General features: G+C 31.7%; 1 protein-coding gene across 1 annotated transcript; it reads left to right on the top strand.

Moving 5' to 3' along the window:
* The first annotated feature begins 6,434 nt into the window (after window positions 1–6,434).
* Window positions 6,435–7,780, top strand: LOC135139448 (uncharacterized). The gene is made up of 5 exons (XM_064069686.1): window positions 6,435–6,560; window positions 6,776–6,981; window positions 7,027–7,162; window positions 7,224–7,345; window positions 7,399–7,780. Exons 1-5 carry the CDS (start codon window positions 6,512–6,514, stop codon window positions 7,738–7,740), a joined length of 855 nt encoding a protein of 284 aa, XP_063925756.1. The 5' UTR covers window positions 6,435–6,511; the 3' UTR covers window positions 7,741–7,780.
* Window positions 7,781–23,068: the final 15,288 nt, after the last annotated feature.

Here is a 23,068-nt window from a genome sequence, read left to right on the forward strand (position 1 = left end):
AGGTTTTTCAAAATTTTGGGTTTCTATTAGTATAAATTTTGATTTACTAGATTTTAATTTGGAACCACTTCTGAGATTCTCTTTTCTAAATTTTCTAAATTTCACCGAAAATTGTTCAGTTTTTAAACCACATTTTGACAAATATTCACACATACTAAAGTGGTAAAAAACGAAAACGTACAATGAGAAAGAAGTCGTAACTTTAAATATCACTAAAATATAATATTATAAATATGTCAATTAAATGAGTTAACATTAAAATAGTATTCATTCTAAGTATTTTTAGTTTTGCTCTGTGGTTTAAAAATCTTACGTGATAGAAAAAAACTGATGATACTTTTGGAATGTGTAGGTCTATACTAAACATGTCTACCCAAAATTTTTCAAACCCCAACCAAAAATCGAAATTTTGCAGGCCTGTGTAATCGATTTTATCATTTGGCACATTCGATTTCCCGAATTTTTTTTCTGATAAATCCAAACAGGTTCAAGAATCAGTTTTGGAGTTTGAGTATTTTATTTTCTGAAGGTTTTTAGTTAAAAAAGTTCTTTTTTCAAATTTAGTGCAAGATTCTGAGTATTTCAAAAAAATCTGAAGGCTGAATATACCAAACATTCTATAGATAACAAAGATTCCAAATCTTCCAGGTTCTGCCAAAAATTCTGAGTATTCCCAGAAACTAGAAGTTCCAGAGATTCTAGAGATTCCAAGATTCTGGAGGTTTTGAAGATTGCAAAGATGTATTTCAAAAATTCCGGATATTCCGAGGCCCTAGAGATTCCAAACATAATAAGGATTTCAAAGATTCTAAACTTTCTGAAGATTTCAATAATTCGAAGAGCGAAAATTACAGAGATTCTAAGAATTACAAAAATTCAGAAAATTCTGGAAGTTTCGAAAGTTCTGAACGTTTTAAAAATTCCGAAGACTATTAAGTTATAAAGGTTTCAAAGGTTCCAGAATTTTCTCAAATTCCAGACATTTCAAAAATCTCGAATATTCCAAAACTCTAGAGAATCCAGAAATTCAAAAAAATTCCTAGATTCTAAGATTCTGAAGATTTACAAGATTCTGAAGACTCTGAAAGTTCTGAGGATTCTGGACACTTTGAAGATACCAAATATTTCAAAGACTGAAGATTATAAAAAATTTGAACATTTCAGATCTGGGAGATTTCAAATATTTCAACGATTCCAGAAGTTCCAAAGATTCCGGATATTCTGAGACTTTAGCAATTCTAGATTTGAACAATTGTGAAGATTCTGAATGAGGATACTGAAGATTTTTAATATTCCGAAAATTCTGGAAATTCACAGCATAAGAAAGATTGAAGATTCCAAAAAATCTGAAAACTTGTAAGCTTCCGAGGATTCAGAAAAGAGAGAGATTCTAGGAATTCTAAAGATTCTAAAGATAAAGGTTACAGATCTCAAAAAAATCTGAAAACTTTGAAAATTCCAAAGATTTTAAAGATTCCAAACTTTCAAAAAATTCTGTATATTCTGAGAGTATAGAGATTCTAAGATTCCGAAAATTCTGAAGGTTCTGTGAATTCTGGAGGTTTTGAAGATTGTAAATATTTCTGAAATTGAAGATTCCATAAACTTTGAAAATTGAAGATTTCGAACATTTCAAATATTCCAACGGTTCGAAAAATTCCAAAAATTCCGGATATTCCGCGGCTTTAAAAATTTTGAAAGTTGTTAAAATTCGAAAGATTCTGGAGATTTTAAAGATTCTGAATGAATATACTAAAGACTCTAAATATAGCGAAAATTCTGAAGGCTTTGTAGGTTCCGAAGATTCAGAAAAATGACAAAGATTCCAATAGTCCCAGATATTTCAGAAATTTAAAGAAATTTTTTTATTCCGAGGCCCTAGAGATTCCAGAAATTCCAAAGATTTAGAATATTTAGGGATTCTAAAAATTCTACAGATTTTGAAGATTCTAAAGTTTTTGAAGATTTGAATATTTCGAAGAAGGAAATCTGAAAACTTTCTTCTTACGAAGATTTTGAAGAATTATACGGATTTCAGTTATTTCAAAGGTTTCAGAAATTCCCAAGGTTTGAGAGATTCTAGGAATGCCAAAGATTCTGAAAATTCTGAAGATTCTGAAGATTTTGAAGATTCTGAAAATTCTAAAGATTCTGAAGACTCCAAAATGTTCTGAAATTTCAAAGATTCCTACAATTCTGAATATTCTGCGTCGAAGACTGGCGATTCCAAAAAATCTGAAAATTCTGGACATTTTGTAGATTTTGAGCATTTCGAAAGCTGAAGATTCTGAGGAATATAAAGATTTCAAAGGTTTTAAAAATTCGAAATGTTCCAGAAATTCCAAAAATTTAAACAATTCCAGATAATCCGAGACTAGAGATGCCAGAAATTACAAAGATTTAGAATATTTAGGGACTCTAGAAGCTCTAAAGATAATAAAGATTTCAAAGATTCTAAACTTTCTGAAGATTTGAATAATTCGAAGACCGAAGATTCCAAAAAATCTGAAAACTTTGAAGTTACAAAGATTGTGAGGAATTCAAAGATTTCAGAAATTCCAAAAGTTCCAGAGAGTGTAGAAATTCCAAAGATTCTGAAGATTCTGGAAGTTTTGAAGGTTCTAAACGTTCCAAAAATTGATAAATCTGAAGATCTAAAGATTCCGGGTATTTCAAAAGCTGAAGGTTCAAAAAATCTGAAGTCTTTGAGATTGAAGCTTCCGAAAATGCTAATGTTATAAAGGTTCCAAAGGTTCTAAAGATTCAAAAAATTCGTATATTCCGATACTCCGGTTATTCTGAATATCTGCATACTTCGGCTGTGGATTCCAAAAAATTTGAAGTCTGAAGTTATAATGTTATGAAAAGGTTGTACAGATTTCAGAAATTTCAAATATCCCTGATATTCCGAGAGTTGGAAAATTTTAGAGGTTGTAAAGATTAGAAATATCCTGGGGATTTTAAATAATCTGAATGAAGATACTGAAGATTCTAAAGATTCCGACAATTGTATTCACAGTGTTTGAAAATTAAATATTCCAAAAAATCTGAAGACTTGAAGGATTTTGAAGATTCGGAAAATTACAAAGATTCCAAAAATTGCAGAGATTTCAGAAATTTCAAAATTTCCGTATATTTCGGGGCCCTAGGATGCCAGAAATTCGAAAGATTTAGAATATTTAGAGATTGTACGAATTTTAAATAATCTAAAGATTTTGAAGATTCTAAAGGTTCTGAAGATTTGGATTTTTCGAAGAACGAAGATTCCAAAAAATTTGTAAACTTTGAGGAGATTTCAGACATGTCAAAGATTTTAGAAATTCTAAAAGTTGTAAAGATTCTAGGAATTCCAAAGATTCGAAAGATTCTGAAGAATTTGGAAATTCTGAACATTTTAAAAATTCCAACAACTGTTATATAAATCTGAACATTCTAAAGATTGCAAGCATTTCAAAAGCTGAAGGTTTCAAGAAATCTGAAGTATTTGAAGATTCCGAAGATTCTAAAGGTCTAGAGGCTTCAAAGATTCGAGAAATTTCAGAAATTTAAAAAATTCTAGAGATTTCGAGACTCCAGAAATTCCAAAAATTGCGGTCATTTCCCGCAGAGATTCGAAAAATTCGAAAAATTTTGAAGATTGTGAAGATACAGAAGAGTCTGAAGATTCTGAATGAATATACTAAAGATTATAAGTATTTTGAACAAAAATATTGATAATTCTAAAGATTCCGAAAAATCTAAAAATTCTCAGTATTTGTAAAATTGAAGATTCCAAAAAAATTAAGATTTTGAAAATTCTTACAATTTTGAAGATTCCGAGTGTTCCATAAATTCCAGAAACTTCAAAAATTCCGTATATTTGAAGAGTATTTCAAAGGCTAAGATTCCAAAGATTATTAATTTATAAAGGTCCCAAAGGCTCCAGAAATTCCGGAAATTTTAATTATTCCGGATATTCCAAGACTCGAGAAATTACAGAAATTCCCAAAAATGCTTGCTATTCTGAGACTAGAGGTTCCAGGAGTTCTAGATATTCTAAAGGTTCAGAGGATTCTGAAGATCCTGAAAATCTTGAAGATTCTGAAGATTTTTAAGATTCTAAGGATTCTGAATATTCTGAAAGTTCTGAAATTCCAAAGATTTCTATTATTCTGAATATCCTGCGTACTTCGAAGACTGACAATTTCAAAAAATCTGAAGATTGAAGATTCTGAAGATTATAAAGATTTCGAAAGTTCTAGAAATTTCAGAAACTCCAAATATCCTTGATATTCAGACTTGATTCCAAAAATTCTGGACATTGTGCAGATTTTGAGTATTTCAAAAGTTGACGATTCCAAAAAATATAAAGATTTCAAAGATTTTATAAATTCGAAAGGTTTTCAGAAATTCCTGAAATTTAAAAAATTCCGGATAATCCGAGAGTAGAGATTGCAGAAATTTCAAAGATTTAGAATATTTAGGGCTTCTAGAGATTCTAAAGATAATAACGATTTCAAAATTCTAAACTTTCAAACTTTCTGAAGATTTGAATAATTCGAAGATCGAAGATTTCAGAAAGTCTTAAAACTTTGAAGTTACGAAGATTCTGAGGAATACAAAGATTTCAGAAATTCCGAATGTCTCAGGGATTCTAGGAATTGCAAAAATTCTGAAGATTCTGGAAGTTTTGAAGGTTCTGAACGTTACAAAAATTGATAGATCTGGAGAAATTTCAGAAATTTCAAAAATTCCTGTTATTCCGAGACTAGAAATTGCAGAGACTCTAAAAATTCGAAAGGTTCTGAAGATTTTGAAAATTCTGAAGATTTTCAAGATTCTAAAGTTTCTGAAAATTCTAAAAGTTCCGAAATTCCAAAGATTCCTACAATTATGAATATTCCGCGTACTTCGAAGACTGATGATTCCAAAAATTCTAAATTTTCTAAAGATTGCAATAATTTTAAAAACTAAGATTCCAAAAAATCAAAAACTTTTAGGTTACGAAGATTCTGAGGAATATAAAGATTCCATAAATTCCAAAGGTTCCAGAGATTCTACTAATTCCAAGGGTTCTGAAGATTCTGAAAGTTTCGAAGGTTCTGAATGTTCAAAAAATTGGTAAATCTGAAGTTTCTAAAGATTCCGAGTATTTCAACAGCTGAAGGTTCAAAAAATCAACAGGTTATAGAAATTACAGACATTTCAAAAATTCTGAGTATTCCAAGACTCCAGAAATTCCCAAAAAGTCCTGCTATTCCGAGAGTAGAGATTCCAGATATTTTAAAAATTCGAAAGTTTCTGAAGATGCTGAAAATTCTGAAAATTCTAAAGATTCTGAAGATTCTGAAAATTCTGAAATTCCAAAGATTCCTACTATTCTGAATATTCTGCGTAGTTCGAAAGCTGACGATTCTAAAAAATTTGAAGATTGAAGATTCTGAAGATCATAAAGATTTCAAGAGTTCCCAAATTTTAAGAAATTTCAAATATTTCTGATATTCCGAAGCTTTGGAAATCCAAAGGTTCCAAAAATTCTGGACATTCTGTAGATTCTGAGTATTTCAAAAGCGGAATCCAAGACTACAGATTATAGAGATTTTAAAATTTCGAAATATTCTGAAGATTCTGGAGATTCTTGAATTTCTGAAAATTCTTTTTTACCAAATTTAATGGAAGGTAATCCAGAACAGTTCAAGAATCGGCCTGACGGTTCAGAAAATTTAATTTCCTGAAGTTTTTTAGTCCTGCGAGTTATTTTTTTGTCCAGATACTTGATTCGTTTAATGTAGAGGAACGAATGGATGATGTCATTTACGAATTAAGAAAAGATATTTTTTTCAAATTAAGGGACGATAATTCCAGAACCGTTCTAAAATCGACCTTGCTTTTTGGAGCATTCGCTTCATTGAAGCTTTCTAGTTCTATGACCAATTTTCAGACCAAATGCTCGATGTGTTTAGTATGGAAAAAGTATTTTTAGGAAGGTGTAGTTTATGAGTTAAAAAAAAATTAACAAGACAAACTGGCACAAAAATATACATTGCAGGTTAGTACATTTGGTTCCTTGAAATTTTTATTTCTTCGTTCTAATTTTTAGAACGGTAAAAAATAATTGATAACATATTTCAAAAATTTCTTATAATTACTTACTTATTAGCATTGAGTAGCCATTTATTTTTATATTATTGTCTCTTTCAGAACATTGTTCTGTTAGAACATAAACTGTGGTTAATTTATTATTATTATTAAATTTCCTCTTGATGGTCGAAAATAAGGAACTTACATTTTTTTTTAAGAGGTGTAGACGCCAAAAATGACGAAACTAGATGTCCTTCAAAACATTATTGTTATTACGATATTTTGCTTAGTTAGATAAATTAACATCCTTGTATTATGTAGTATTATTTTCTAACAACTGTTTTGTATATCTCAGACATCCTGCGTAGCTTCTAATCCTTTAACGTGCAGTATGTGTTTGCTCATCCTAAAGTGAACACGTCAAACATTTCAAACCTACTACTTTCAGACGATGTACACCACTCAAACGTCAATCCTAACTATCACCCTTCTAATAACCGGTTAGTAATTACTAATTAGCATCAAACCCATTCATTATTTAGTTAAAACTCATTAACAACAAATTTGCATCACTTCGAACATAAATAACTCTACAACCATCTTGCACTTAAAATGATCATCTAACAAGCAATTTCCTTCCATTAAGTTGATTCACTCATAAATATTAAACCTGCATACTAAATGACACAAGACATCACACAGTGGTGATTTCTAGCCAAATGCGCCAGCCCAAATGTGTCTCTAACGGTCCCACCAGCCGCCAAAATTTCGGACACGGTGACCCTTGGGTGTAAATTAGACTCCTCTGAGGGAACTCTGCAAGAAGTTAAATGGTTCAAGGACGGAACGGCGATCTTTCGGTACAAACCGACTGAAGTACCACCCGGAAAATCGTTCAATGTACCTGGAATCAATCTAGAGGTAAGGGAAACTCAGTACTCGACACACTCTAAAGGATAATTTTAGCTCGACAAGTGTGATTCTTCTCAAATTGTGATTTCGAACGTCCAGTCGAACGATACGGGTGTTTATGGGTGCGAAGTTTCCACAGAAGTACCATTTTTTCGTTCGTCGCTACAGACGGCTTTCATGTATGTGCTTGGTGAGTTTAAATTAGTAAATTAGTAATTTGAGCGTTTGTGGGATAATTTGGGTTGTTCCAGACGTTCCAGAGGAATCCCCTAGTGTGAGGTACTATATAAGGAACTCTGATATTCGTGCTGAATGTGCGTCTCCAGCTTCTGATCCACCAATTAACATCACATGGGTTGTCAACAATTCAAAGGTGTAGATAAAGTAGTGCGAGTATTATTATTTACTCAAAGTAAGATTTTTCAGACCTTTAAAGGTACGGATACGTACATTTCGACCCATACAAATGCGACAGGGAACCACCCAAGGATGACCCTATCGGTACTAGAGCTACCTTATTATGGTAGCTATAATTACAGAAGAGCTAAAATACGGTGTGTCGCTAACTTATTTCATTTATATCACAAAGAAGCCGAGTTTGTTGCTTATAGTACCGAAAATTTTGACAAGCTAGAGTTCGAAAAAAAAGAAACTCCTTATACGGAGAATGCAAGCCAACCCTTACTGGAACTAATTTTTGTTATTTATATGTTGGCGGCGGTGATTGCGTTGGGGGTTTTATACTGGTATGTGTTATACAAATCATGAATAAATTACTGAAGAAATTTGGTGCAGGTTTATTCCCCGATTCTTGTATTTTTATTATTATTATTATATAGTGCCTTGTCGATATTGCCCATTAAATATTTATAAAATGGATCGGTTTTCCACCCTCCTGGGAAAAGTTTAATAGCTTTATTATTCTCGGTGGGATTATATTTGGCTGTGAAAGATTTCCACAGATAAATCGACCATGTTCAGTCACTGCGAACGCCATTCCTTTATCACAAGAAGTAAAAAACGATTTATTCCCAGTGCCCAGTAAATGGAAACCCTAACAAACGTTCACAGCTTCCAGAAAAATCACAAACAAAACAACTGCAATATCCAGTTGTATGAAAAATGAAACAATGATGTCGAAGATTATGGATGAGAATCAGATAACGAATAGAAATAAAAGAATCCTCCGCTCGATATCACCGAACCGAGGATAACCTCGGTACAATATTGTCTTGAGTAAATCCACAGCCCAGCTCTTCACCAGCCTCCACGTCTCCGTTATTTATTACATCTCGGAGCAGATACATAAAACGTGGTAAAGAATTACGCAAATCCTCCTCCTCTGTGTATTACCACGAACGTAAATACCTTCCATTTGATCAAGAAAAAACGTGTCTTTCATCCCGTCGGATTTGATACGGTCTGGGACGTTTTAAAAGGTTATGGAAATACTGCGGCACGTCGGGAGATTCGGGAAATTGATATTGGGGATTGAAAGAGCTGCAATATAAAATTAAGGAGCATAAAAAACAGCGTTGGTGGTGGCTGTGGGTGGCGCGGAGTGGATTTTTGTGTGGTTGTGTGTTTTCGTGGTGTTGGACTGCGATCTTTGATGGGCTGTATTGTGATGTCGGAGAAGTCGGGCTGGAGAGAACGGAACGAAAATCTATTTAGGAGCCATTAAAGTGGTCATAAATCATCAAATGTCGGGAGTCTGCACGGATGGGTCTCGTGGAGTCGGTATTCGAGCGATTTTAGGTCTTGGCTGTTAAGTCGGTTTTTGTTTGTTGGACAGAGGTGTCGAAAATAAGTTCAGTTTTCGTGATCTTCAAAGATATTTATCCATTTTTGAGTAGATTTGTTCAATTGCATAAAAATAGTGGTTTCTTTAAACTTTTTAACGCCGACTCAACAGATTTGAGCCACACATAATTTTGTTTTTGACAGATTTATTGTAATTTTAAATTTTTTAATTTCTACTTATAATATATTTTACGAGCAGCCAAAATGTTTCGCCTGCACACGAGTTTTTTTCTTAAATGTTTTGAAGAGATTAATAAATTTTAAACTTTTCATAAAGCAGACTAAAATAAAAAGTAAAAATTTGATATTAAAACCGAATATTTCGAAAATATTGTTCGGTGACCATAAACGTGCTACATTTTTGGAATCAGCACGTCGAGATCTACATTCCAGAATTTTTTGAGGATTTTTAGACAACTTTTTCAAAAGTGAAATTTTTTCAACTTCTTCAAATTTCGACCCATTTTCGACAATTTTCGAAACTTAACTAAACACATTTGCTTGCAGATTTTCATCTCTAGAATTCATTTCCACCCTCGTCTCTTTGATAACTCCAACCGTTTTTTCCAGAATTACCCATTGAAGTCTCGTCATTTTTGGAATTTTTCAAAAATTTTATTTTAAAACTGACTATTTCGTAAATATTGCTCCGTAATCATAAACATGCTCTATTTTTGAAATCAGCAAGTCGAGATCCATATCCTAGATTTTTTTCTGAATTTTTAGACAACTTTTTCGAAAGTGAAATTTTTTCAACACCCCCTTTTCAAATTTCGAGACATTTCCGACCATTTTCGAAACTTAACTAAATGCATTTTTTTGTTGATTTCGCGCCGCAGAAGTCACTTCCGGGTTCGTTTCTCCGATAACTCCAATCGTTTTTCTAGAATCACCCATTGAAAAATTGCAATTTTTGGAATTTTTCAAAAATTTTATTTTAAAACAGACTATTTCGAAAATATTGCTCGGTGACCATAAACATGTTACATTTTTGAAGTCAGCATGTCAAGATCTATATTCTAGAATTTATTGAGGATTTTTAGACAACTTATTCAAAAGTGAAATTTTTTCAACTTCTTCAAATTTCGACCATTTTCGACAATTTTCGAAACTTAACTAAACACATTTGCTTGTAGATTTTCATGTCTAGAATTCATTTCTATCCTCGTCTCTTTGATAACCCCAACCCTTTTTTCCAGAATCAACCACTGAAATTTCGTAATTTTTGGAATTTTCAAAAATTTGATTTTAAAACCGAATATTTCGAAAATATTGCTGTGTGACCATAAATATATATTTTGGAATCAGCACGACGAGATCCATATCCTAAAATTTTTTGTGAATTTTTGGACAACTTTCTCAAAAGTGAAATTATTCCAATACCAAATTTCGACCACTTTCGACCATTTTTGAGAGTTACATTTGTAATTTATGGAATTTTTTAAAAATTATACTTTAAAACCAAATTTAGTGAATTTTATTTATTTTGTGATAATTCCTGTAAGTTAAAAAATATAAATAGTAGCAGTATAAGAAAAAAAAAATGCTTGTAAAATTTAACAATCGATCTGTTAATTTTGGAGATTTTCTGTTTTTCTTTGATTTCTCAGTCAGGATTGGAGTCACAAAATCAACATATGATCGAAAAACAGTGCCAATTAATTTTTATTCTAGATATCGAGATTTTTGAAAAAAAAAACGAAATTGTAGATACAACAATTTTTCAATTTTTCGATTTTTCACTTTGTTGATTCTTCATATTTTTGATTTTTAAAATTTTGAATTTTTGACGTTTCTGTTTTTCAACTATTCGATGTCTCAATTTCTGGATTAACCGATTTTTTGATTTTTCCCAATTCTCGATTTCACAACTTTTCAAGTTTTCGATTTCCCAATTTTTCAATAAGTGAGTGTTAGAATTTTTCAGTTTTTCGAATCTTCAATTTTTCTTTCATTTCTCAATTTTTCGATACTTCAGTTTTAGGATTTTCTAATATTTCGATTCATCAAAGTGCAAATATTTCAACTTTTTGATGTTTCGATTTTTCACTTGTTTGGAATTTTAATTAGTCAATTTTTAAAATTTTAGGTATTCCGATTTTCCGATTTTTTAGTTCTTCGATATTTCTATTTTTCAATTTACCGACTTTTTAAATTTTTCAGTTTTTTGATGTTTCGATTTCTCGATGTTTCAGTTTTCGAAATTTTCGATGTTTCGGTGCTTCGACTTCTCGGTTTTTCAATTTCTCGATTTTTCAATTTTTTGATATTTTAATTGTTCAATTTTTTTAAATTACTGATTTTCGATTTCTCGATTTTTCGGTTCATCGATTAATAAAAATTAGGCACTTCATTTTTCCGATTTTTAAAATTTTTGATTTGGATATTTAGATTTTCCGAGTTTTCCAGTTTTCCATTTATAAATTTTTCATCATTTTATTCTTGGAAATTTTTCAACTTTTCAATATGTCACTTTTTCCATTCTTTGATATTTCGATTTTCAAATGTTTGATTATTCGGTTTCAATTTTTCAATTTCTTGATTTTCAATTTTTTGATTTATGAATTTGTTCATATTTCAGTGTAGGGAGTTTTCAGTTTGTCGATACTTCAATTTCTCGATTCTTTTTTCCAATTTTTCCAATTCTTCAAATTTCGACCCATTTTCGACCATTTTCGAAACTTAACTGAATTCAGAATCACCCATTGAAAAATTGCAATTTTCGGAAGTTTTAAAAATTTTTGTTTTAAAACTGAATATTTCGAAAATATTGCTTCGCAACCACAAACATGCTAGATTTTTGAAATCAGCACGTCGAGATCTGTATTCCAGAATTTTTTGAGGATTTTTAAATAACGTTTTCAAAAGTTTAGTTTCCGTCCCATTTCTTGGATAGCTCCTACAATTTTTTCAAAATCGCCAACTAACATATTGCATTTTTTTAATATCGAAAACAAATTTTATGAGACGTTTTTTTGTAAATCCATCGGTACTACGAAATCCGTATACCACAATTTTTTGTATTTTTTTTATAAACTTTTTCAAAATCAAAATATTTCGATATCCATCATGAAATTCGAGTTAATTTTTGACAATTATCGAAATTTATCCAAAGCTAATGTCTTATAGATTTCGATCTCTAGAATTTAGTTTCAATCTCATTACCTTGATAGCACCTACCAGTTTTTCAGAACGCCAACTAAACATCTCAATTTTTTCGATTTAAAAAAATATATTTTCAAACCGAATATTTTTTAATCTTTCACCTGGGCATAAACAGGCTCATTTTGGAATCAACACGACGAAATTTATCTCAGAATTTTTTGTAAATTGTTTACCAAATTTTTCAGAAGAAATTTTTTTAAATTCTGAAAATTTCGGTCAATTTTTGACAATTTCCGAAATTCAACCAAAGCCAATTTCTTATAGTTTTCGATCTCTAGAATTTAGTTTCAACCTCATTTCTTTGATAGTACCTACCAGTTTTTCAGAATCGCCAACTAAACATCACAATTTTTTCGATTTAAGAAAATACATTTTCAAACCGAATATTTTTTAATCTTTCACCTGGGCATAAACAGGCTCTTTTTGGAATCAACACGACGAAATTTATATCTCAGAATTTTTTTGGAATTGTTTACCAAATTTTTGAAAAAAACTTATTAAATTCTGAAAATTTCGGTCAATTTTTGACAATTTCTGAAATTTAACCAATTTCTTATAGATTTCGATCTCTAGAGTTTAGTTTCAACCTCATTTCCTTGATAGCAGCTACCATTTTTTCAGAATCGCCAACAAAACATTTCAATTTTTTCGATTTAAAAAAGTATATATTTTCAAACCGAATATTTTTTAATCTTTCACGTGGGCATGAACAGGCTGTTTTTGAAATCAATACGACGAAATTGATATCTCAGAATTTTTTGGGAATTTTTTACCAAATTTTTCAAAAGAAATTTTTTTAAAAATTGAAAATTGCGGTCAATTTTTAACAATTTCCAAAATTTAACTAAAGACATTTTCTTATTGATTTCGGCCTCCAGAAGTTAGTTTCGGCCTCATTTCTTCGATAGCTTCTTACCGTTTTTCTAGAATAGACCATCGAAATATGTATTGCAATTTTTTGTATTTAAAAAAATATATTTTCAAACCGAAATTTCCCATTTTTTTATTAAACATTTAAACACGATATGTTTTTGGATTCAGCACGACAAAATCTGTATACTAGAATTTTTTGGGAAATTGGCAACATTTTCAAACGAAACATTTTTGCAAACTATGAAAATTTCGGGCAATTTCGGCCAATTTTGGACATTTTTTGAAATGTAACTACAGGCCTTTTCATATAGATTTCGACCTCTAGAATTTAGTTTCAGGCTCATTTATTCGATAGCTCCAAACATTTTTCCAACATCGTCCCATGAAATATTGCAATTTTTTGGATTTAAAAAAAGAATACGTATTTTCAAACGGATCTGTTTAAATTTTGAATAGGGAGCATAATAAACACGTTATGTTTCTGGAATCAGCATACAGAAATCTATTTCCCAGATTTTTTTCGGATTTTTTTAGAAGGTTTTTCAAAATCAAAATATTTCAATATCCGTCATGATATTCAAGTTAATTTTTGACAATTATCGAAATTTAACCAAAGCCAGTTTCTTATAGATTTGGATCTCCAGAATTTAGTTTTAACCTCATTTCCTTGATAGCACCTACCAGTTTTTCAGAATCGCCAACTAAATATCGCAATTTTTGGATTTAAAAAAAATATATATTTTCAAACCGAATATTTTTCAATCTTACACCTGGGCATAAGTAGGCTGTTTTTGGAACCAACACAACGAAATTTATATCTTAGAATTTTTGGGGATTTTTTTACCAAATGTTTCACAAGAAAATTTTTTAAATACTGCAAATTTTCGTCAATTTTTGTCAATTTCCGAAATTTAACCAAAGACATTTTTTATTGATTTCGGCCTCCGGTAGTTAGTTTCGGCCTCATTTCCTTGATAGCTTATTACCGTTTTTCCAGAATAGCCCTCTGAAATATGTATTGCAATTTTTGAATTTAAAAAATTATATTTTCAAACCCAAATTTCCCATTTTTTTATTAGACATTTAAACTCGATATGTTTTTGGACTCAGCACGACAAAATCTGTATACTAGAATTTTCTGGGAAATTGGCAACTTTTTCAAACGAAACATTTTTGCAAACTATGAAAATTTCGGCCAATTTTAGACATTTTTTTAAATTTAACAACAGGCCTTTTTTTATAGATTTCGACCTCTAGCATTTAGTTTCGGCCTTATTTATTCGATAGCTCTAACCATTTTTCCAACATCGTCCCATGAAATATTGCAATTTTTTGGATTTAAAAAAAAAAATACGTATTTTCAAACGGATCTGTTTAAATTTTGAGTAGGGAGCATAATAAACACGTTATGTTTCTGAAATCAGCATACAGAAATCTATTTCCCAGATTTTTTTCGGATTTTTTTAGAAGGTTTTTCAAAATCAAAATATTTCAATATCCGTCATGATTTTCAAGTTAATTTTTGACAATTATCGAAATTTAACCAAAGCCAGTTTCTTATAGATTTCGATCTCCAGAATTTAGTTTCAACCTCATTTCCTTGATAGCACCTACCAGTTTTTCAGAATCGCCAACTAAACATCGCAATTTTTTGGATTTAAAAAAATATGTATTTTCAAACCGAATATTTTTTAATCCTGCATCTGGGCATAAACACGGCGTTTTTGGAATCAACCCGACGAAATTTATATCTCAGAATTTTTTGGGAATTTTTTACTAAATTTTTCAAAAGAAAATTTTTAAATACTGAAAATTTCGGTCAATTTTTGAGAATTTCCAAAATTTACATTTTCTTATTCGACTTCTAGAATTTAGTTTGGCCTCATTCATTCGATAGCTCGTACCATTTTTCCAAAATCGCCCACGAAATATTGCTATCTTTTGGATTTAAAAAAATATGTATTTTCAAAGCTTTTCTGAAATCACCATGTAGAAATCTTTATCCCAGATTTTTTTGTAAATTTTTTTCGAAAGAAACATTTTTCAAAACTGAAAATTAAAATATCAATTATTAAAATGTTTTCTTAAAGTTTTCGATTTCCAGAAATCAGTTTCCATTTTTTGAACGATTTGAGCAATGTAAATTTTTCTCCTACCAAAGACCATTTTTTTCTAAGAGTTTTTTTGACGACACGACGAAAATAATCATACGCCAATAAGGAATAATAAAAGATTCACTTCATTTTATACCGATTTAATAAACTTTTAGGAAACATACTTTAGTAAAAATCTTCCAAATTTCAATTTTGGCCGATTTGGGGAAGTCAAATATTTTCTAATTTTTAATATTTTAGTTTCTAATTGTTAAAATATTATATTTGACTAAGATTTGTGGGAAACCTATACAAGAATAACTATATAATTATTATTATTGAAGTAATAAACAACCAACCAATAAAAATAAGCCGGTACTTACATTCAAAAGTCAGTCTACATTTTCGTACTATTGAAGTATTTGTAGCTTACCTGTAACAAAATTATCAATTAAACATTAAATATTTAGTCAAAAATTAAATAAAAAAAAAATCGTGAAATCGTAGAGACGCCCGAATAATTAAAAAAATTGTAAAGCTTCTCTCAAGAATTGTGTAAAAAGTTTCACAATGTAATTATACTTATTAAAATCACTATTAACAAATTGACACTTACATTAACAGCAGAAACATGAAAAACAAACTGTAGCCGAAATTTACGTAAATATTAATTTATTTTTCCACTAACTAAAAAACCCAAAAAAGCTCCTCTACACTCTCATTACATGTTGCCATATTTTTAAATTTACACACAAAAATAATTAAATTATGGTCGCTCCTGTCGACATACTCTAGTTAGTATGTACGAAATTACTTCTCCATTTTTGCTACATCCACGAGCATTAACCCCATAAATCACTTCCACCACCTACTCGGGCTGCTCTATAAAAACTCGAAGATGTTTCAGAAATGAAAAATGACGCTAAAAGTGCTAGCCTAAAATAGTAACGCAGTTGTAGAGCGGAAAATTGAAGCTCCGAAATTGAAACGGAACATTAAGAGCAAGTCGGTGCTTGCTGTGGTGATAAATTACCATTACCAGATGATATCAGGTGAATTATGTTGGTTTATTGAAATAACAAGCTGAGGTAAGCATCCCCGGAAAAGCTCTTCCGGGTAGATCCGCCTGATGCAGAAACGTGTTAAATCTCTATAAGCGGATGTGTCAGGAAGTGAGATGTTTATTCTACTACTCTCAAGTTTGTGTGGTGTAATGTAGCAACTGAAGTCGCTAAAGCCGACTTTACGGAACAATTTATAGTTGGGAAAAAAGTTGAGAAAGGGGAAATGACACAACACGAGATGAAGCGAGACTGAACTTTTTTTCAAGAAGGAACACTAACTAAAGCGTTAATACAGATTTATTCAGTGATTGTTTACCAGCAAATCACGGGAAGTTCGTGCTAAAAACATTTGTCTTCACGTAATTGTCGTCGCTAAGTGCTTAAACCCGTATTCCGTTCTTTTTTCATTGAAAATAACAACGTGTTTAAGCTCAGTTTTGCTCCGATTCAACCACTCTGGAAAGATCTCACGTTTCCGCTTTATTTCGTATAAAACTTCGCCACTTCTAGTTATTACAAAGTGTTAAAAAGTCCACATAAAATCTATGAAATTGGAATAGAATGTGACAATTTTACGACTGATATTCGTTCGGATTTTTTAAAGCCGCTTTAGCAAAATCTGCACTTTATAACACTAGGCACGATTCCTGTTTAATTCAGCCAATTAAAAGCTGCTGTTAATCCCCTCCAATATTTTTTTAATTAGGTATTAAGTTCATTTTTTAAATATGGCTCTCGGGGTCTAAGTGAGCAACCCTTAATTTTTCCAATTTGCACTGTTAAGCGGAAAAAATTAAAACTTGATGAATATTTAAAAGAGCAGAAATGATTCGTTGGTTAGAACGAGTATTCAAATTAGAATTAATTTAAATGCAAATGGCCGTAGTTTCGGCGTGGATAACAGCGGCCGAAACGAATCCGAAATAATGGTCTATAAATCAAAGAATCAATTAATACAGAGGAAATCGAATACAGGAACTTGGAGTGTATTTGTTTTAGCAATGGTGGTTTTTTCGTCGTATTTGTTTCCAAATAAATCAGCCAGAGTTGCTTAAGTTACAAATTTTTTAATCCTTTAATTTTAGAAACTTATCCGGAAGAAGATGTTCCTTAAGCATAAAAAGCAATTTTCAGTCGTAATTAACTTCCGTGTGCTCTGTTGCTGGAGTTTCAGGAAAATTGGATAACTCTTTTCCGGTATAATGGGTAAAATGAGTAAGGCAGTTTTTAATTTTATGAGGTATTCTGTAAAAGGAGTTCAAAAAAATCGTCTAACTGAAACGCAAGCATTTAATCATTTTAGATGCTTTTTTTAAAGAAGTTTAGAATCTATATTTAGCTTTCGTTTGCAAAAGCATAATTTTGTTAAAGAAGTTAAACATCCATTATAATTATTGTATTAAGATGACAGGTGTGGCGAAAATGATGCCGTTTCTTGAGAAATTTTCCAGGCCGTTTTTTGCTCATTTGGCAACTTAAATGTTTTTATTCAAAATGGTGCCCAGATAACAAAAATTTTAACAAGGTTTATCTCGAAGAATTTCCACATTCAGTGTGATAAGTACGAAGATATCGTAATATTCGTAAATAGATCCTAATTCCAACCGGACACAGGCAAATTTAAAATAAAATAAACAATTTTTGAGCCATTTTGGGTATTTTATTTTTTGCATTTAAATGAGTTTCTCTCCCTTATTCCGACAGAGTCGACAAAAATGATGCTAAAACCGTCATCCTAAGCAAATATCTTATAAAACAAGTCTGGTTTCCGTATGGCAATTTCAAAATTTCAATGAAATGGTGGAGACGCCATGAAAATAAAAATTTTACTCCTATTAAAAATTTATCTCAATTATGATTGATGCATTTTCACATTTAGTGATATAAATAGGAAGATATAACAATATTCATTAATACATCCTAATTCCAATACATTATAAAAGGATAAAAAAAATAAATAAATTTTTGGAACTATTTTGACGATTTTAATTTTAATAACTATATAGAAACAAGTTTTTCTCCGTTGTTGGAACAAGATATGGCAAAAATAATGGTAGAGTCGTTATTCTAAGAAAGTATTATATAAAACAAGACTGTTTTCCGTATCCATAGGGCAATTTCAAATTTTCCAAAAAATGGTGGAGGCGCCGGGAAATTAAAGAATTTAATGAAAATTTGTTTCGATAATGTTTGATGAATTTTTACATTTAGTAATATAAATACGAAGATATAACAACATTCATTAATACATCCTAATTTCAATACATTATGACAGGACAAGGGATAAAATGTATTCTCTTTTTGGAACTATTTTCACGATTTGAATTTTTTGCATATAAAGAAGTTTTTCTTCATTTTTTGAACATATACAGCAAAAATAATGATAGAATCGTAATCCTGAGAAAATATCACATAAAATAAGTCTGGTTTCCGCATGGCAATTTCAAAATTTCCATGAAATGGTGGAGACGCCGAGAAAATAAAAATTTTACTCTTATTAAAAATTTAACTCAATTATGATTGATGAATTTTCACATTTTGTAATATAAATAGGAAGATATAACAATATTTATTAATACGTCCTAATTCCAATACATCATAAAAGTATAAAAAAATAAATTTAATAAATTTTTGGAACTATTTTGACGATTTTAATTTTAATAACTATATAGAAACAAGTTTTTCTCCGTTGTTAGAACAGATATGGCAAAAATAATGGTAGAGTCGTTATTCTGAGAAAGTATTATATAAAACAAGACTGTTTTCCGTATCCATATGGCAATTTCAAATTTTTTCCAAAAAAATGGTGGAGGCGCCGGGAAATTAAAGAATTTAATGAAAATTTGTTTCGATAATGTTTGACGAATTTTTACATTTAGTAATATAAATACGAAGATATAACAACATTCATTAATACATCCTAATTTCAATACATTATGACAGGACAAGGGATAAAATGTATTCTCTTTTTGGAACTATTTTCACGACTTAAATTTTTTGCATATAAAACAAGTTTTTCTTCATTGTTTGAATAGATACAGCAAAAATAATGATAGACTCGTTATCCTGAGAAAATATCACATAAAACAAGTCCGGTTTCCCGATGGCAATTTCAAAATTTCCACGACATGGAGTGAGACGCCGGGAAAATAAAAATATTACTCCTATTAAAAATTTATGTTCGAGCCACCTGCACGGCGGCTCTCTCACCCGACTGCAGCGAATTTCTTAATCACCCAATGTGAGGGTGCGGCACCCTTTTGTGGGGCCAAGTCTTTATAATTAGGTATAGTTTGTAAAAATAGAAGAGTAAGAATTTGGACTTGAGACTGTTAACATCGTACAAATATACATATTCAAGCGCCACCGTATTTTTATTGTATTTATTACAATTGGTCCTTCGAGTTATCGCAACATATTTTTGGTCCTTCGAGCCGGATAGTGAATCAGCGATTGTGTTTTGGGTGAAACAATCCCGTACTTCAACAATTTTGTGTCTTGGGTGAAACAATCCCGTACTTCAACAATTTTGTGTTTTGGGTGAAACAATCCCGTATTTGCAATTGCGTTTTGGGGCGAAACAAACCCGCAGCAAGAATAACAGTGTTAGTGGCGAATTCAGAATCAACAGCAGGATTTCCACATCGAAACAGGTGGAAAAATCACGAGAAAAATCGTGGATAACAGCAGCACATCAGGTTAGTGGTCATTGCTTCCCTCAAGTCCTACTCCAATTTTTACCGTATACATTTCTTCGTGCGATAGTTTATACATCAGTAATTCAAATTTTATACGTACTTAATTCGTTTTGTGGTGCTTAAACGATTTAGAAATCGCACATTTCAGTTCAGCAGACTTGCAGTTCATTCCGTTGCTCAGATCGAATTTTTATATCAAAATGCCAACAGTAGAAGAATTAAAGGAAACTCGTAAACAAACGAAATCGGCAGTAACGCGTTTTGAATCATTTCTAGACAAATTTGAGGCAAATAACATCAATTATCTACTGTTGGAAGAACGATTAATAAATTATAAGCCATTATTAAAACAGTTTGAGGAAGTACAATCAAAAGTTGAAATTTTACGTCAATCTGACGAAGAAGCAGATGTTCGTGAAGCATTTGAAGATAGGTATTATGAATTATTAGTTAGAGCACGAAAAATTATTGAACTAAAAACAAAACCCGGTGCACAAACTCCGGAGACCGAAGCTCCTAATCAAACGCAAAATTCTAGTAATATCGCCGTACAGTTACCGATAATTAATCTACCTAAATTCAGCGGCGAATATACAGAGTGGACGACATTTTACGACAGTTTCATTTCTCTTATTCACGAAAATAGTAGTCTTTCTAATATTCAAAAATTTCATTACCTAAAGGGTTGCCTGTTAGGAGATGCAAAACGTACCATAGATTTATTACCAATTTCGGCCGAAAGTTACCAATCCGCATGGAACCTTTTAACTGACCGTTACAAAAATAAAAGACTTATTGTACAAAACCATATTCACGCGATTTTTAATCTACAACCAATGAACAAGTCACCCAGTTCCTTAAGGGAATTATTAGACGGTATAAGTACGCACTTAACGGCTTTAACAACACAAAATGTGGACGTAACGTCATGGGATGCCTTATTAATATATCTAACAACAACAAAATTTGATTTTTTAACTAAACGCGAATGGGAGTCACGTTTAAAGGCCAACGAATTACCCACGTGGAAACAAATGGTCGAATTTTTAAAACAACGATGTTTAACACTAGAATCAATGGAATTCAATTTAAGTAACCATAGCGTGAACTCTGCACCTTTAAAGAAAACACAGAATACAGAACTTCCTGTAAGGAAAAACTATCAATTTGTTAATAATCAAAATACAATCGCGTGCGTTATGTGTAAAGGCCATCACAATTTATTTCACTGTCCCAAATTCCTCGAACTCAGCATAAACGAGCGCATTGAGCACGTTAAAAGATGGAAAATATGCTTCAATTGTTTAAAAGGTGGTCATGATTCAAGAACTTGCCGTTCTATGACGTGCAAGATATGTTCAAACCGACACAATTCGTTACTGCATCAATCAAGAGGTCCAAATTATAATAATCAGAGTCAGACTGCAAACCTTAGCATAAACAATTATCAATTAAATTCTAATGTTCAAGTAATTTTGTCAACAGCATTGGTTCAGTGTTCAGATTCAAATGGAAAGGTTTACACCTGTAGAGCTTTGCTTGATCAAGGATCGCAACAACATTTAATTACGGAAGAAATGTGTAAAAGATTAAACTTAACTACAAAATCTGTGCATGCAGGCATAAGTTCGGTCTGTGGTAGTTACAATGAAATTAAACATTCTACTACGCTTCACTTTAAATCATTGCACGATAATTATACCGAAAAAATTGCATGTTTGGTAGTCCCCAATATAAATCGAAATTATCCCATAGATACGTTCGAGAAATCCGAGATTCCGGTTCCCCAAAATTTAAATTTAGCAGATCCTAATTACAACATTTCAAGTCCTATAGACATTTTAATTGGCGCGGCTTTGTTTTGGGAACTACTTCGAGACGGACGCATGAAATTGTCGAACGAACAGACTTTTCTTCATAACACATGTTTGGGGTGGATATTGGGTGGACCATTTACAGCGGCAGCAATCCAGATTAATAGTATATTTTGCGGTAATTTAAACACCTGTGCATTAGAACATTTAGACAAACAAGTAACAAAATTTTGGGAGGTCGAAAATTATGACAACCCCATCGAAAACTTAAGTTCTGAGGATCAGTTGTGCGAAAATTTATTCGTAAAACAACACAGCAGAGATCGCAATGGGAAATTTATTGTGCGCTTACCATTTAAGGCAAATCCTCCCAATTTAGGTTCTACAAAGGAAATAGCGTACAAGCGATTTAGGTCTCTCGAAAAGAAATTTGAAAACAATTATGAATTTAGGAATCAATATTGCACTTTCATGGCCGATTACATTGCACTTAATCATATGCAACTGGCAACAGATCAAAATATTCACGAAGGTTGTTTCCTGCCGCATCACGGTGTGATTAAGGATTCGAGCCCAACGACAAAAGTACGAGCCGTTTTTGATGCCAGCACAAAGTCGTCATCCGGATTTAGTCTCAATGATTATCTACTACCGGGACAAAATCTTCAAACCGATATATTTTCATTATTGGTGAGGTCCAGACAATACCAGTTTGTGCTATCTGCTGATATTGTAAAAATGTTTCGGCAAATTTGGGTGGCACCAGACGACTGGAAATATCAAAAAGTTTTATGGCGTTCAAATCTAGACGAACCCATACGGATATATTGCTTGAAAACAGTGTCATATGGCATGGCTTGTGCGCCTTATTTAGCCATGCGATGTTTGCGACAATTAGCAGTAAAAACCGCGGACTCTTATCCACACGCTAGCAGGGTCATTTTGGAAGACTTTTACATGGATGATCTTCTAACGGGTACAAATGACGAAAGCGAAGCAATCACACTTCGCGATAATTTAATAAATATTTTAGGTAGTGGCGGTTTCGAAATCACAAAGTGGGCTTCTAATAATGACGCTGTTCTGCCACAGTGTCACAGTGACAACACTGCACTCGTGCGTTTAGATGAAAATATGCAAACAAAAACGTTAGGCCTAAGTTGGGATTGTGCGAATGATAATTTAAAATATGACTTCAAACTACAACATCCAATTAAAATTACTAAACGATCCGTTCTAAGCACAATAGCCACGGTGTATGACCCCATAGGCATCTTAGGTCCTGTCCTAGTGTCAGCAAAATTAATATTACAAAAATTATGTCAATTACAATCCGACTGGGATGACGAATTGCCACCTGAACTAAATAAACAATTTGAGCACTTTCTCGCTGAACTACAGCATGTAAATGAAATTCAAATTCCTCGGAAGGTAGTTGCAGATTATCCGTATCAAAAAATACAAATTCACGGATTTAGCGAGGCGAGTACAAAGGCCTACGGGGCGGCAGTTTATATAAGAACGACTGATATATCAAATTCGCATACTGTGAAACTTCTTTGTTCGAAGACACGAGTTGCTCCAAT

The sequence above is a fragment of the Zophobas morio genome, unplaced genomic scaffold (assembly GCF_036711695.1).
Source record: "Zophobas morio isolate AGI-343-1 ecotype UQ-CSIRO unplaced genomic scaffold, CSIRO_AGI_Zmor_V1 ptg000031l, whole genome shotgun sequence".
In the NCBI taxonomy this organism is placed as follows: domain Eukaryota; kingdom Metazoa; phylum Arthropoda; class Insecta; order Coleoptera; family Tenebrionidae; genus Zophobas; species Zophobas morio.

What these genes read in the sequence shown, in the direction of transcription:
- LOC135139448 (XM_064069686.1), top strand. Translation starts at nt 6,512, where the DNA reads ATGTACACCACTCAAACGTCAATCCTAACTATCACCCTTCTAATAACC. An exon ending in TATCACCCTTCTAATAACCG is followed by an intron (nt 6,561 to 6,775) that starts GTTAGTAATTAC and finishes GGTGATTTCTAG; the next exon opens with CCAAATGCGCCAGCCCAAAT. An exon ending in TACCTGGAATCAATCTAGAG is followed by an intron (nt 6,982 to 7,026) that starts GTAAGGGAAACT and finishes GGATAATTTTAG; the next exon opens with CTCGACAAGTGTGATTCTTC.